The sequence below is a fragment of the Dipteris shenzhenensis genome, chromosome 6, assembly GCF_047967505.1.
Source record: "Dipteris shenzhenensis isolate YYH24624 ecotype China chromosome 6, Dip_SZ_1.0, whole genome shotgun sequence".
Classification (NCBI taxonomy): Eukaryota; Viridiplantae; Streptophyta; class Polypodiopsida; order Gleicheniales; family Dipteridaceae; genus Dipteris; species Dipteris shenzhenensis.
In genome coordinates, this window is record NC_141601.1 from 41,455,543 (window position 1) to 41,471,430 (window position 15,888).

The 15,888-nt window shown below is 45.9% G+C and overlaps 1 protein-coding gene across 1 annotated transcript in view; it reads right to left on the reverse strand.

Moving 5' to 3' along the window:
* LOC147901182 (S-adenosyl-L-methionine-dependent methyltransferases superfamily protein) overlaps positions 1-9,878 on the reverse strand; it is a 33,378-nt gene extending 23,500 nt beyond the window's left edge. Inside the window, exon 1 of the mRNA XM_087376444.1 lies at positions 9,662-9,878. Within this exon, the coding sequence (XP_087232570.1) occupies positions 9,662-9,878 (217 nt within the window). The remainder of the gene's footprint in view (positions 1-9,661) is intronic.
* Between the last annotated feature and the right edge of the window lie 6,010 nt (positions 9,879-15,888).

Here is a 15,888-nt window from a genome sequence, read left to right on the forward strand (position 1 = left end):
AGCAGAGGCAAGATAGTCTGGGACAGATTGCGATGGATCTAGGACATGGAGGCACTGTTTGCAGTAGGTTTGGGGGGGCTGGACCCTGAATATATAGTAGGGCATCTGCCCTTGAAAGGAGGGCCAAAGCCCTAGTGTTGTGGGCCAAGGGCCCTTGTAATGAGAGCCCTTTAAGGGCGGTTTTCCAGCAGACTGGTCGGCCTGTTTGGGTCGGCCAGAATGATGCTGCTGGTCGGTTTTCTACAGCAGGCCTCAGGGCCTATAAAAGGAGAGGCTCAGGCCTCATTTCATCATCCAGCAGCTAGCAGATCCAGGGCAGAAAGGAGCAGCAGGAAGCCACCCTTTGGGCCTACATCCAGGAGGATAGAGAGGTGCTTGAAGGGCTGCAGACTTAGCCAGGAAAGAGCTGGGACCTTGGCTGTCATCTAGGGGAGAAGGTTGCTGAGATCATCATCTTCTGGAGCAGCCATTCACAAGCAGGTTGGAGCAGTGGAACAGGGATCTATGTGCTGCAGACAAAGCTTGGCAGGGGCTGCCCACCTAGGCTGATTCACAGGCAGTAAGGTGGAGAAGAACACACTAGACAGAAAGTCTACAGACGCTCGAGGTGGAGCACGCGGACTTGAGTCTAGAGATAGCCAGCAGATAGGAGAAGGACCTTGTGGTAAGATCAGAGGACCACATCATTGGTGGGACTCTGGATCTGTCTCTTTTGTATTGTGTCCATATTTGTGGACGGAAATATATATTTTGGTGGTTTCTCTATCTGGTTGGTTCATTGTCTATTGATGAGTCTGCACACCTATTGTATGCACACAAGTAAAGAAGTCTGTGATTCCACACCCACACTGCACACTGTGTGAGCTCCTGGGCATTACTATAAGTCTTTCCGCTACGTGTACCCTCTGTTGGGTCTTTTCTAACACACCTGTGTGTGATGCAGCCCCACCTTGATGACCCTTTTATGGGCAGAGGTGGTCCGACCTGCTGCTGGCTCTGTTTGGTCGGGTGCATGAGCAGGAGGGGCACCCCTTTCATGGCAGGGTGCAGCCCCCTTGGAGGGCATACTGCAGGAGGCCTAGTCCGCCCTGTTTTGGGGAGCAGTAGGGCTGGTACCAGCCCCTCTTATAGGGCTGTGGGCAGCCCTAGAGGTGGGTTGCCCCACCTGGCCTGGTCAGCCCCTAAACAGCAGTGGGGTCGGCCCCTTTGAGAAGCTGGTCAGTGCCCTAGCAGGCTGGTGCCTCCCCCCTCCCCTCTTTTTCCATCACTTGGAGCAGGTGTGTGGAGCAGGACTTCCACATTCAGGGTGCAGCACTTGAGCACCTCTTGTACCGCTCTTGTGCATCCATACAGTAGAGGTTTTCCCTTGCAGTTCTGGGGGTTTTCCCTTAGATCCACTTGCAGTTTTCTCTGTTTACCTCTCCCTCTCAGTGTGGTGTGTGAGGCGTGCTCTCTCTCTCTCTCTCTCTCTCTCTCTCTCTCTCTCTCTCTTCTGTTCATTTCTGCTGCACTTCTCACATGGTATCAGAGCCACGGTTGGCTTGAGACCCGAGGAGCAGAGCCAGCACACAAAGAGGAGGTTTAGGTGCTGTTTGGAGGTGTCCTTGAGGAGGAGCATGTGCGAGGAGCGAAATTGCACGAAACGTTTCCATGCAGGAAACGTGGTATTTTTAAAACGTTTCTGAAATGCCATTTGAATTAATAGGAAATGGCAGGGGTAGGCGAAAAAAGTATATTTCTGCTCACATACAGAAGCTAGCAACTTAAAAACATGCACCATATAAGCTAGACTTGTGTGCAAGGCAAGCGTGCATGCAAAGTCACCAAGCCATCATAGAAAGCACATGCCATCCAATTGTTGATGAATTGAGATGGGCAGCTATTAGAAATGCAATTACTGGAGAGCATCGACCAATCAATGGTGAAGCAATTGGATCCTTGGAGGGCATGGAGTAGATGATCATTGAAGATGCGATTTGTATAGTGCATTGACGAATTAATCCCATGTGGACCGTCTTACTCCAAGTGTTGTGTGTTAGAAAATACCCAACAGAGGGTACACGCAGCGGAAATAATGCCCAGGAGCTCACACAGTGTGCGGTGTGGGTGTGGAATCACAAACTTCTTTACTTATGTGCATTCAATAGGTGTGCAGACTCATTAATAGACAATGAACCAATCAGATAGAGAAACCACCAAAATATATATTTCCGTCCACAACTATGGACACAATACAAGAGAGACAGATCCAGAGTCCCACCAATGGTGTGGTCCTCTGATCTTACCACAAAAGTCCTTCTCCTATCTGCTGGCTATCTCTAGACTAGAGTCCGCGTGCTCCACCTCGAGCGTGAGTAGACTTTCCGTCTAGAATGATCTTCTCCACCTTGCTGTCTGGAAACCAGTCTAGGTGGGCAGCTTCCTGCAAGCTGAGTCTGCAGCACAAGGCACTTCTTTCTCCTCCTGACTGTAGGCCCAAAGAAAGCCCTGCTGCTGCTCTTTCTGCTGATGGAATTGCTGCTCCAGATGATGATAGTGATCTCAGCACCTTGCTGTCCTAGATGACAGCCAAGGTCCCAGCCCTTTCCTGGCTAAGTCTGCAGCCCTTCAATCACCTCTCTATCCTCCTGAATGTAGGTCCAGAGGGTGGCTGCCTGCTGCTCCTTTCTGCTCTGGATCTGCTGGAAGCTGGATACAAAATGCCCTGCCAAAGGGCTCCTTTTATAGGCCCCAAAGCCTGTACCAAAAAACCGACCAGTCTGTAAAAACCAACTCAGTCTGTAAAAACCGCCCTTAAAGGGCTCACAAGTCAGGCCTTTTATGGCCCAAACTTCCAGGGCTTTTGGCCCTCCATTCAAGGCAAATATGCAGCCTATAAAAGGCCTGCCACCTGCCCACTGACAGTCACATTTCTTGCTGCAGATCTGAGCCTGCACTCCCTGCCATGTCTGCGCCTCTGCAAACAGTGCGCCTCCATGTCCTAGATCCTCCGCAATCTGTCCCAGACTGTCTTGCTTCTGCTCCGTACTTTCCTGGCCCTGTGTCCTGCCCTTAACAGTCCTAGATGTGCTGCCCTCATGCCAGCCATGATGCTGTCTATGTGGCAGCCCCTTTCTCTCATTTCCTGCTGAGTACTGCCCTAGGTCTCCCTCCCCCATGCTCTCCTCATATGGGGGCTTACAGATGGGGAGGTGACCTTTCCAACATTGTGTTATTTCTAAAGCCTTCGCTATGCACCCACCATGATAATGCAAGAGCCTGCCATCATCTCTTGTCAATACCTGCCTTGTTGGCTTTTCTTCTGGCGCACTTGTAGATTAGGTGTTTCTAAAACGTTTCCAAGTTTTGGAAACGCCCCAAATTTGGAAACGTTAGGAGACCGGGTTTCCTAACTTTTTGGGACATTTCCTGCAACTAAGGTGAGGAGTGGACTGTTCGGGTGTCCAGCAAAGGGCGACTTTGAAGGGTGTTTTCAGATCAAAGAGGAGGTGTTACTGATGGACGGATAGCGAGGTGTGAAGGTACATTGGGCTGTCAGCCCCTTCATCCTCTTCTCCAGCCCTCTCCTTTCTTCAAGCTTATGTTCCCTTCCATCCCATCCACCTTCTCTTCCCGTTCAACTTCCTCTTCACTCCGACATGGCGACTTTGTCCGAGATGGCAGAGAACAAGACAAAAATTCCAGTGTTACCCACGTTCCTGGTTGACCAGCAATTGGATGGGCTCAAATACGGCATATGGCGGGTGATGATAAAATCCATATGATTTGGCAAATTTCATCCTGATCGGTGTTGCCTAACCAGATCCCCTTGCACATGACCTTGGCATCTTGGCACAAGAGGCCAAGACTCTGTCTCAGCTTTGGGACCGTGTCAATGCAAGGGTAAGATCATTCATTTTCCTTAACTGTACTCCTCAGGTGATTAATCACGTGAAGCACATGACAGTGGCCAAGAGTATATGGGAGCATTTGGCATCCATGTATAATAGAACCTCTCCCATGAAGAGGGTTTCCCTGGAAGTCCAGATGCGGTCGTTGGATCCCAAGAAGTCTTCACCGATGCGGGACCACATCAACAAGTTACAAGAACTTCAGCAAGAGATCCTCCAGGCAGGGAAGCAAATATAGTCCAAGGACATGGCCATAACTCTTGTCCCAGTTATCCTCTCAGATTGAGGCCTTCTATTCGTCCTTGATCACTAGTGGTAGGATGAATGAGTTGACCTGGGAGGAACTGACTCTTACTGGTCCCAATGGTGCTTGACCAGGAGGAGCACTTTGTCAATCTTACCTATGAGAGTCAACCTGAGGCTTTGGCAGTTGAGCAGAAAGGCAGAAAGTAGTTGACAGCTGAGGAACGAGAAGCTCTCAAGGCATCCCGTGCGTGTAACCGCCGTGGCCAGAAAGGTCATTATTGGCCGCAATGTCCCCAAAGGAACGTTGATGGGCCCAGTAACCAGTTGACCAATAGCGTTACCACCGCGACAACTCATACTCCAGCCTTCTAGTAGCACGGAGCAAGCGCTACCAGCAGGCAAATAGAAGGTTGCTTGCTTGTTTGGAACAGTAGGCCGATCAGGTGCAACAAGAGGGGTCATTTATCAAGGCAGGCTTTTAGGCAGGACCTCGAGCCACAAGGAGTTGTTCCCGCTAACTAAGGTGGTTATGTTACCAGTTTGTATTTTGTTTGGATGATATGACCTGGCAAATCTAGAGGGGGTCTCCTAGTGTTCTGCTGCAGCTATTGTATGATGTTGCTCGAGATCCAAATGGGTCAGTAGATTGCCAATGCGGGAATCCAAACATAGTTGATTGATCCTTCTGAGTTGTTATATGCATGTTGTCATTGGAGCACTGATGTTCATCGATCCGGCGACGACAATGTACCAGTTTGGACTTGAGAGGGAGCTTCAGGGGGGCTATCTAGTTATGTGATACATGTGCCCATGCAAGGAAACACACCTTGCACCAATGGTGATTATTCCAATGTATTATAATAAGTAGGTTAGGGGCACTTTTTCCTCTACGAGGTTTTTTCGCCTAACCATAGTCCAATCCCTAAGTACGGTTAGAGGATAGGATAGGGTTTTGTCACTTAGACAAAACCCCTCACTTCAGTTTTGTACTTCACTCATTGTATTCAGACATTCAGCTTCTACTCTTGCTCTCTACTCTCCATTGTTCACATTTGGTATCAGAGCAGGTTCTACCTGCCCGTCCTCCTGCCTCCATCCCACTCCTACCCATCTGTGCAAGATCTGTTTCTGGCCGTACACCCCGTACGAAATCAGTACAATCACGTCAATTTCGTACTATTCCAACACTGCCGTCCGCACACCCGTACGGTTCCGTACCAGTCCAATGCCGTTGTGCATACTGCTATCATGCAGGTTGTCGCACAAGCGTGCATAATCCGTACCAGCTCACCGTACAACACCGTACGGATTTCGTATGTCAACCGTACAACTCCTGCATTCCATACCGTACCTGCATTCTGCACTGCGCCAGTCGTACAGGTTGTCCATACTGTCGGCTATACAGTTGCAACTCCCATCACTGCACCATATAACTGTACGACTATTCCCGTACAAGTGCAGTTTTGAGGCATTTGTGTACGTTGACCATAACGGTTCTGGTCAGCTGCAGCAATCCGTACATTTGCTGGCTCTTGTTCTCTTGAAGACGCATTTTTGCATTGAGCCATTGTTTGGCTGTAGATTCAAGTAGGCATTTCTATGTAGTAGGTGAAATTTTGGGGCTTTTGCCGGAAACTTGGAATTTGGGTGACATTTGGGGCTTCTGGTGAATTTGCTCCAATTTATACTCAATTTCACCCCAAAATTTGGGGCTTTTGGTTTTGTACTGCAATTTCAAGCATTTTTGGGGCTTTCAATTAATTTGCCCTCTTTTGGATGCAATTTCCCTGAAGAAATTGGGGCTTTTGCATTTTGGATGCAATTTGGCAGTTGAAAGACCATTTGGGAGATTTACAAGCAGTTTTGGACTCAATGTGAGTCAAATTGCAGACTTTTGCCACTTTTTGCAGATATTCTTTGCAGATTTTTGGGCATTCACAAAGCATTGTGGTGCATTTCAAGCCTTTGATAGGCTGTGACAGTAATTGTCACTGTGGGCAGAATCATTTTTTTGGCAGAGTCTAGTTGTGCATTTTGCATCCCAAGAAGGGATTTTACTTGTCTAGTTTGCTGCGTTTTTTGAGTTTTTCTGGCAGAAATGGCTCAGAACAACCCCAATGAGGTGTTTGGAGTCCTCACACAAGAGGATAAGTTGGATGGCACCAACTACTCCTTGTGAAGTTTTATGGTTCGCAACATCTTGGTTGGCAAACATCTTTGGGATTATGTCAATGGAGATGAGGCAAGGCTAGAATCTATGGCTACACCTGCTAGGGGTAGAGGTCAAAATGCAGCACAAGTAATTGGAGCAACTAGTACTCCAGTGGCTCCCACAGCAGAGCAGAAAAGATGGGATTCTAGGGATGCACAAGCTCTTTCTGTGATTTCTCTTTCTGTCGAGAGGTTCATTATTTCTCACATTCGGTCATGCAAGACCTCAAAGGCAGCTTGGGAGACTTTAGAGAGTATGTTTGCAACAAGAAATGATGCCAGAGTTTCCTTCCTGAAGAGAGAGCTATCTCATATGCATATGGATGAGGGAGATTCCATGAATGCTCACCTCACAAAACTTCAGGATTTAAGGAAACAGTTGTTGAATATAGATGAAGTTATTCCGAATTCAAAGATGATTACCACCACTCTGAATTCTCTTCCCAAGCTTATCTTGGTTTCCACACCTCACTGAATTTGTCATTGAGGGGGGGCAACAATCCTCTCTCTTTTCACGAGTTGGTAGGACTTCTATTGCAGGAAGAGCAGACAAGAAGAAATATGGCAACACGGGCTGGCGAGCATGCCATGCTTTCTAAGTTTAAGCCCAAAGGAAAAGGGCAGAAAAAGCAACATGCCAATCAGCCCGCACATCAGCATAAAGCTGATTCAAGACAGCCCTCTTATAAGGCTAAAGGTGATGCAGATAAGCCTAAGAAGGTCATTTGTCACTACTATAATCATTACATAGGGGGGGTGACTTGCAGATGCATGCTTACAGTGATTCAAATTGGGCTGGAGACTATGATACCAGGAAGTCCACTAGTGGTAATTGTTTCTTTTTGGGCAAAGCTTGCATCTCTTGGCTGAGCAAGAAGCAATCTACAGTGGCTACTTCCTCATGTGAAGCTGAGTACAGGGCAGCTTTCACAACGACAGTTGAATGTGTTTGGCTGCGTCGTTTGTTTGCTGATCTTCGTCTCTTATTGGATGGTCCTTCTCCAATTCTCACTGATAGTCAGAGTGCTCTAGCAATGGCAAAGAATCCTGTGTTTCATGCTCGCACGAAGCACATTGAGGTTCATTATCATTATGTCAGAGAGAAGTATCTATGTGTCAACACATGACAATGTTGCAGATATCTTCACCAAAGCACTTCCAAGTGAGACGTTAAGTTTGAGGCATTTCGCAGTGTCCTAAACTTATCTCCTTTTGGTGATTGATCACTCCCTTGTACACCACATTGGCACTGCAAGGGGTGTTAGAATTATTATTATATTCTAGGCAGTGGCCAATGTATTGTAATAAGTAGGTTAGGGGCACTTTTCCCTCTATGAGGTTTTTCCCCCTAACCATAGTCCAATCCCTAACTACGGTTAGTGGATAGGATAAGGTTTTGTCACTTAGACAAAACCCCTCACTTCAGTTTTGTACTTCACTCATTCTATTCAGACGTTCAGCTTCCACTCTTGCTCACACTCTTACTCTCTACTCTCCATTGTTCACAAAAATGTGTACCAGACTGGTGTACGAAAGCATGACCAGCCCTCGCGGAGCAGGAGCCACTAGTTGAAAAGCCATAGAAAGACTATGACAACACCGAACTGTTCCAGAGGGCTACGACCAGGGAGCTACTAGAGCATCTACATCGACGTATTGTTGTTGAGCCAAGATGGGTCAATGAGAGGAGGTGTTGGAAATATAGAGGTCACCCGAGCCCCCATATGAGGGGAGCATTGGGGGGGGTGAACCTAGGGTTTGTGAGACTGCCACATGGGTAGCATCATGGCTGCCATGTGGGTGAGAATCAAACAAAGAAAAGAAGAATACATGGAACCTTCTGGGAGTCTAGATCAGCACAGTGGGTGAGGCAACTGGTAGAGGCAATTCCAGAAGCAGATCTGTGGCTGAGTGGAGCTCTATAGGAAGGCGACAGAGGTGGTGCATTTGTACGGAGCAGATGGCGGGGTATCAGGCCCTGGATCTGGCCTGGCAGGAGGCGAATCAGCAGTGGCATAGAGGCGGGATTATCCCTGGGCATAGGTGCCTAAATGGCGAGGGCTTTGGCGAGGATTGTGGGCAGGCTGATGGCCTGCAACAGGCCCATGGCCTGCAACAGGCCCATGGAGATGGCAGAGAGTGCAGCATCTGGGTCCACCAGGAAGAGGATTGGTTGGGCTGGTTGGAGTCAGGCATTTAGTAGAAGAACCTTTTGGTATTGTATCTTGTCCAATTTGTGGACAGACGGAAGTATAAAGTGTTGCTTCTATATTTTTCTCTGAGCACGGTCTATTTGCATATTTGTCTCTGAGCAGAGTCTATTTGCTAGTCTGCACATACACATTAGTGTTGTCACCTAATGAAGCATTGATTCCATAGTGAGACACTTCCGCGTGTAATTCCAGGGCTAATCAATCTTCCGCTGTGGAATAACCCTCTGGTGGGATTTCACTTTCTATCGTCTTCTGCCCAAAATATGTTGTGGCATTCCCATGTCTTTTGGGCATAGAGCTGACAAGGTACATGTTCTTTTCTGCTGAGGCATATAGGCCGTGGTAAACTATTATTTGATGCCCTATTTGCTTAAATATTCTAAACCGATAATTTTTGTATCCAGCATCACATAAGGCTAAAGAGAAAGACAAATTGCTTTGAAACACCTAGCATATACACAACATTTTAGAACGATTCACACATCTTTCATGTGATGCCAACATAAGAATTCTGGTGTGCACCTTCATTTCCACCTCATAAGCATCTGCAGGTTACAATCAAGTAGACTGTGCCATTCTCCATGATATCCAGCTTATAAGCATTTGTAACTTCTAACGGATCACTTATGGACTGATGCTCACAAAAGCCCATGCATGATACTTCACATATCAAACACAGTCCTTAAGCCCATTCAGCCGGAAAAACCAAAGAATTGCATGCGTTCGCACGATAGCATACCCTCATGTATCAAATAGCCGCATGCACACGTGCCATTGCATCCGGAACTGATCGTCTTTAGACCTTTGAGTTATCTCAAACAGTCATTTGCGCTTGCTTTTTGTGACTGCAACCATACTTTGAGAGAACATTTTCTCTTTCCTTGCGTGTTTGAGAAAGCATGTTATTTTACATGCCAGTAAAACGTCGTCTAGACGAAACACTGATAGAGCTTGGAGAACATTCATTAAAGAAGAGCGCAAGAGGGAAAACGCAGCCTGGGCGAAATACAATGATCTACAAATGCAAAAAAGCGCGAATAAGAAGTAAAGGATTGCGGAATCGGCTTGGAAGAGAGGATGGACTAGCCAAAGCATGCTAACCTGACGAAAGGCAGCCTTGAATGCTGTGAATGCTGTGATTGATGCGGCGAAGAAGATGGGGAGCAATGGAGAGGAACCAATAAGGATTTTGGAGGAGAGGTCGATGGCAAGATCTCCATGGAAGGATGCCAAGGCAAGATCTCCATGGAAGGATGCCAAAAGAGAGCTTGGAACACTCACTTGGAAAAGAGCTAGGTACCAAGAGGAGAGCCACCATAGCTGTATGCACAAGTGTTTTTTGGCCTGGAAGGTCTCCTACTTTGGAGATGAGAAACAAGGTGAATGATTATAAATCATTCATAAGGCCTGCCCTACATTCAAAATAGCGAGGAAGATGTGCAGTGCCGAAAAGATGGCGGAGATGATAAGTTGAAGTGCTAAAAAGATGGCAGAGATGATGAGTTGAAAGCTCATGAGAGAGAGAGAGAGAGAGAGAGAGAGAGAAGAGAGTGCGCGAGAGGGAGAGAGGGGGGGGAGGGAAGAGGAGCCTAGAGGGAAGAATAGTAAGTGGATCGTAAAATCATTGGAGATTTTCGAAAAATTGAAAATGGCGATCTTCGCTTTGTTGTGAATCGCCTTCACTTAATCCTTCCTTTCGACGGCAGGCCAAGAAGACTAGTTTTCGAAATTACCATTTGGAATTTTATGATTGGGTTAAGTTGCACTTGCTATTTGCATCTCATCTTTTTCTCCACCTGTCTCTTTGTCTTTCCTCTTCTCTCTCTCACCTTGGGCACATGAACAAAATTTCCTCCAGTTATGGGTGTTTCCGGCTGGTTCACGCTGATGTGGCAATCAGAAGCTCAATCGGGACATGACGGTTGCAAACCAAGTGCACAGTCCAATAAGGCCAACAAGTCATCTGTTATCCAATCAAATAGCTTCTACTCGCCCCATCCAGCACTACTATGAACTGCTTACATGTCGGATTCCATGTGTCCATAATTTCAATAAAGTTCAGCCAACCTCCGGTAGCCATGTGCCCGTATGTTTGATAGTATCAAATAGGCAACGTGACTAAAAGAATGCTATCTCCAGCCGGGCATGTACCCGATCTATCTTTCTCTTGCTTTTTGCATCCCATCTTTTTCTCCCCCTTTCTCTCTCCTTCCCTCTCTCTCTCTCTCTCTCTCTCTCTCTCGGCAGGCACATGAATCAATGAAAATTCATCTTGTTTTTTCAAGCCGAAGGCAAAGCCATAGCTTTTGTTAGCACTGCTTACTATCACTTGTGTAAACAAGATGAATTTTCATTCATGTGGCCTACACATAGAGAGAGAGAGAGAGAGAGAAGAAGAAGAGAGAGAGAGAGAAGAAGGAGAAGAATAAGAGAGAGAGAGAGAGAGAGAGGGGGGGGAGAAGAAGATGGGATGTAAAAAGCAAGGGAAAGATACATCAGGGACATGCCCGCTGGAGATAGCATTCTGTCAGTCAAGCCGCCTAACTGATGCTATCGAACATACGGACACACGGCTACTGGATGTTGGCCGAACTTTAGCAAAATTACGGGCACATGGAATCCGACAGGTAAGCAGTTCATTGTAGTGCTAGATGGGGCAAGCAGAAGCTATTTGTTTGGATAACGAATGACTTGCTGGCCTTATTGAACTGTGCATTGAGCACTCGGTTTGCAACCATCAGGTACCAATTGAGCTTATGTGGCAACCAGCCGGAAACACCCCCACAGCAAGTGCAACTTAACCCAATCATAAAATTCTAAATGCTAATTTTAAAAACTAGTGCTGGATGGAACAAGCAAAAGCTATTCGATTGGATAACGAATGACTTCCTAGCCTTATCGGACTGTAAACTCAGTTTGCAATCGTCAAACACCAATTGAGCTTCTGACTGCCACATCAACGTGAACCAGTCGGAACACTCACAACCGCAAGAAATTTCGTTCGTATGTGCCCAAGGTGAGAGAAAGAAGAAAGAAGACAGAGAGATAGGGGGAGAAAAAGATGGGATGCAAACAGCTTTTTTTTCAAGCCATAGCTTTTGTTAGTACTGCCTATTATCACTTTTGTAAACAATATGAATTTTCATTCATGTGGCATGCCGAGAGAGAGAGACAGAGACGAAGAAGAGAGAGAGAGAGAGAGAAGAAGGAGAAGAATAAGAGAGAGAGAGAGAGAGAGAGAGAGAGAGAGAGGGGAGAGGGGGTAGAAAAAGATGGGATGCAAAAAGCAAGAGAAAGATAGATCGGGTACATGCCCGCTGGAGATAGCATTTTGTTAGTCAAGTTGCCTATTTGATGCTATCGAACATACGGGCACATGGCTACTAGAGGTTGGTTGAACTTTAGTGAAATTATGGGCACATGGAATCCAACAGGTAAGTGATTCATTGTAGTGTGAAATAGAGCGAGTAGAAGCTATTTGATTAGATAACAGATCACTTGCTGGCCTTATCGAACTGTGCACTCAGTTTGCGGCTATTAGGCACTGATTGAGTTTCTGATTGTCACATCAATGTGAACTAGCCGGAAGGACCCACAATTTTGTTCATGTGCCCAAGGTGAGAGAGAGAAGAAGGAAGACAGAGAGATAGGGGGAGAAAAAGATGGATGCAAATAGCAAGTGCAACTTAACCGAATCATAAAATTCCAAATACTAATTTTAAAAACTAGTCTTTCTCTCATCTCCAACTAGGACCTCCAATTAGACCTTCCCGTGAGGGTCGGCCAAAAAGTGTCCCAGTTTCTTGCCAAGTGACCCCCTTCTATTTTGGTTCTCTCTCTCTCTCTCTCTCACACACACACACACACACATACACACACAGAGTTATTGCTCAAATTTTCCAATGTAAATGTAATAAATGGAAGTACTATTTGTGCATGTGGCAATAGTCACATAATATATTTAGTAGCCAAGGCCCCATGGTTGAGGTGGCAAGGGAGCCCATGTGCCACCCCTCCATGTAAGAAGCATCTTTGAAAATAATGCATATAGTCTATGCTACTTGCCATATTTTATATGTATATTGGATGATGTGGGAGGAAACCCCCATGTGCCATGCCTCCACCTAAGTAACATTAAATGAGGTGTGGGCAACGTTAATGGGAGCTAGAATATTAAATGTGTGAGAAGGGGAGGTGGCAAGCATTTTTTGTGCCAGCCCACCATGTGAATATAAAATAAGAGGGAAAATCAAAGTGCATCTTGCACTAGGGATATGGGTTTGGAGTCTATGGAAAATGCAACCCTCAAATTGTCGATTGCAATTGAGGGTGCGCACCGCCATGCACTCACATGGAAGATGCCCTTCCACACCATGCATGTGGGAGAGGGACAATTAATGTGAAGCCCCCTTCCCTTTGATTATAAAAGGGGGGGGAGCTCTTTGATGTGACACCTCCTCGCTTGTATAGCCACCATGTTGGAAGATTAAGCCATTTCCCTACTCCTTTAGTGTGCATATCACTCCCTCACTCCTCTCCTTCATTCTCCCCCATGTCTCACCCCCTTCTTCTATGATGTTCATACCATCCCTTTCCCTTCCCCACCTCTTACTCCGCGAATTTTGTTCTCATCATGAAGTTTGTATGCACGATAAAAGTTTCACCTCTCAATTTTGTTGAATACAGCTTGTATTCAGGTGGTTTTTGGCTTCTTCAAGAGTTTACCCACACGTTGGGGGACTAAGGGTTGTATATCTTGCTGTCCACTGTACCTTTGAAATCATTACAAGACTTCTAGCTTCTTGAAATAAGGAAGAAATTGTCAATTTGAGCCCACCCATCTTTAGTTTATTGCCCATCAATTTCCACAGTAGTAGCTTTGGTTTGTTGCATCAGAAATTGAGGTCTAAATTGTATTCAAGGCATCCCCGAACTTGCAAAGATTGACCACAGCAAGCAGATGATCTTCCAGTTGTTGTGTATTACCATTGCGGTTCTTTGGCCGACGGTTTCAGCAGCAACCACTCAGATTCATCCCAAGGTAAACCATATTCTAGATTAGCTTGTATGACCGATTTTGTCAATTTCAAGGACTTCCTCTAAAGTCTAAGGCCAGCAACCATGAGCACCTGGTAGGAGGTGTTCCTAGAGCTTCCAATTGACTTGCAGCGTCACATAGTCCACCAGCTTGCTGATTCCGACGATGGGTGGGAGCTCCTTTCATGGGACATAAAGGAAATTGAAGTCCTACACATTCATTGGCATAACTTTGACTTTAGCTCCCCAAGCTCCATGACCATCAAAGTCTTGGCATCTTCCAAGGTGGTGCGTGAAGTGAGGTTTATCAAGACGGGTGGGAATTACCTAAGGATTGGGGATTCATCCTAAGGATCTATTGCTTTAACCTTGTTCACAAACAAGTACTATTTGATTATTATTTGGTGCATTTGGGCCGCGTTCTCCTAGGTGATGAATATGGATGGGAAGTACGGGTCCTCAAGTTGATGTTTCCAAGGCCAATCAACAAAGATGCCAGAATCCAATTGTTCTTCCAGTGCTCCACCATTGAAAGTAAGGAAGAGGAAAATCCTTAAGAAAAAGGTTAAGGTAGTTCGGCCACCAAAAAGCTATTATTATGATCATGCTAAAAAGCTAGGGTTTTCTGAGTTTCTTTGTAATACTATGTACTTGTACGGGTAAAATGTTCCGGCCCCGGAACCCTTTTGTACCAAATCAACCCTTTGTACCACATGCTGAGCTTCATGTTGTAATCCTATTTGGGCATAAAATAAATCATCAACAAAGGATTGTAAGTTTGTTTGGTCCTACACGCCTCACTGAAGTATTGGCTTCTCCCCATCCACTCATACTTCCTATTCTTGACTATTGGAAGACCTAGGATGTCCGCATTTTGGTCCTTTTATGATGCCAGCATGGGTGATGTACTTTGATGGTGCCTACAAGCCCTCGACTAAAGCCGTCGAAGTTGGAGTATCTTTAGTTTCCCCGGACGGGGTAGAATTTTGATATAGTAGCCCGATGGCCGCCGACGCATGCAATCAAGCCAAGTATTCAGCTCTCATCTTCAGTTTGCATAAGGCAAAGGGACATCAAACACCCAACTTGAAGTGCAGGCGAGTTCTCAACTAGTGTGTCGACAAGTTAGCAATGATTGGAAGGTGCGAAGCAAGTCCTTGGTCCCACATCATCAGAACACCATGCAACTCTATCAAGGTTTCCAAGAGATCCAATTACACCAATCCCTAGGGCCAAGAATATTGTAGCTGATTCACTTGCTCGAGCCATTTGTGAGTTCCAAGGTGATTCCATTTCCAAAAGAGTCTCTAGCCCACACAATTCAAGGTAATCTGTGAAGCCAAAACCTAGACTTGCCCAATGGAGGCGAACCGCCCGCATGAGGGTCATAATTTGTAATTATTGTGGGGCATGTGGCCACTGTGAAACCAGATGTACCAATTACCTCATTCGGGTTCTTAAACTTAATGCTATCATTTAAAGAGTGCTCCATCGACTTACGCAAAAGAAAAGCTACAATGCTAGGTTGCACCCCGCTAGAAGAAATCTCTTGGAGATTGCAAGAACTGGAGGAGGCTGAAGGTGACATATAGGATTTGCATCTTCTTGCTTTGGTAATGGCTTTCCTTTCTGCCTTGATGAATAACTTGATGTGTTGCCATGCCCCAAATCTTCCCTGGTAAAGGTCTGGTCATGAAGGTTATTTATGAGCTTTTCTTTGCCACCATTGATTCTTCTCGCACTGTGTTCCGCACCTCTCCAAAGTCTCCATTTCTAGCTTAATATGTTTTTTAGAAGTCTCATCTTCTGAAATTTATTTCAAAATTCCGCTCTCCATTGTTCGTATAGATAGGCCAATAGTTCTCCCATTTTGTGGTATTCTCTCCCCCATGTGCCCCATTTTTCTTCGCATCCTTTCCTATGGCAGACATCCCGGTATTTTGTGGTCGAATGGATGAAAATCCAAAAGAATATCTAGTTGCATTCAAGCGGAGGTGTGTCTCACTAAATTTCTTAACAGATCACTGGTTGTTAGTCCTTCCTAATTCTTAGAAGGATTAGCACAAGTGTGGTACAAGAAGCTACCCAAAGACACTCGATAGAGCTGGCCTCGGCTAGCAACAACCATGATCGAGTACTTTGGCAAAGAAGAAGATCAAGAGACTACACTTGCAGATGGCAAGTGTGAAGCAGCTGGAAGGCGAGTCGACATGTCAATATGTGGATCAAGCAATCGTGCTTCTAGATTGCTTGATTGCCACACAACAAGTCAATGCTAGATTCTAAGCTAG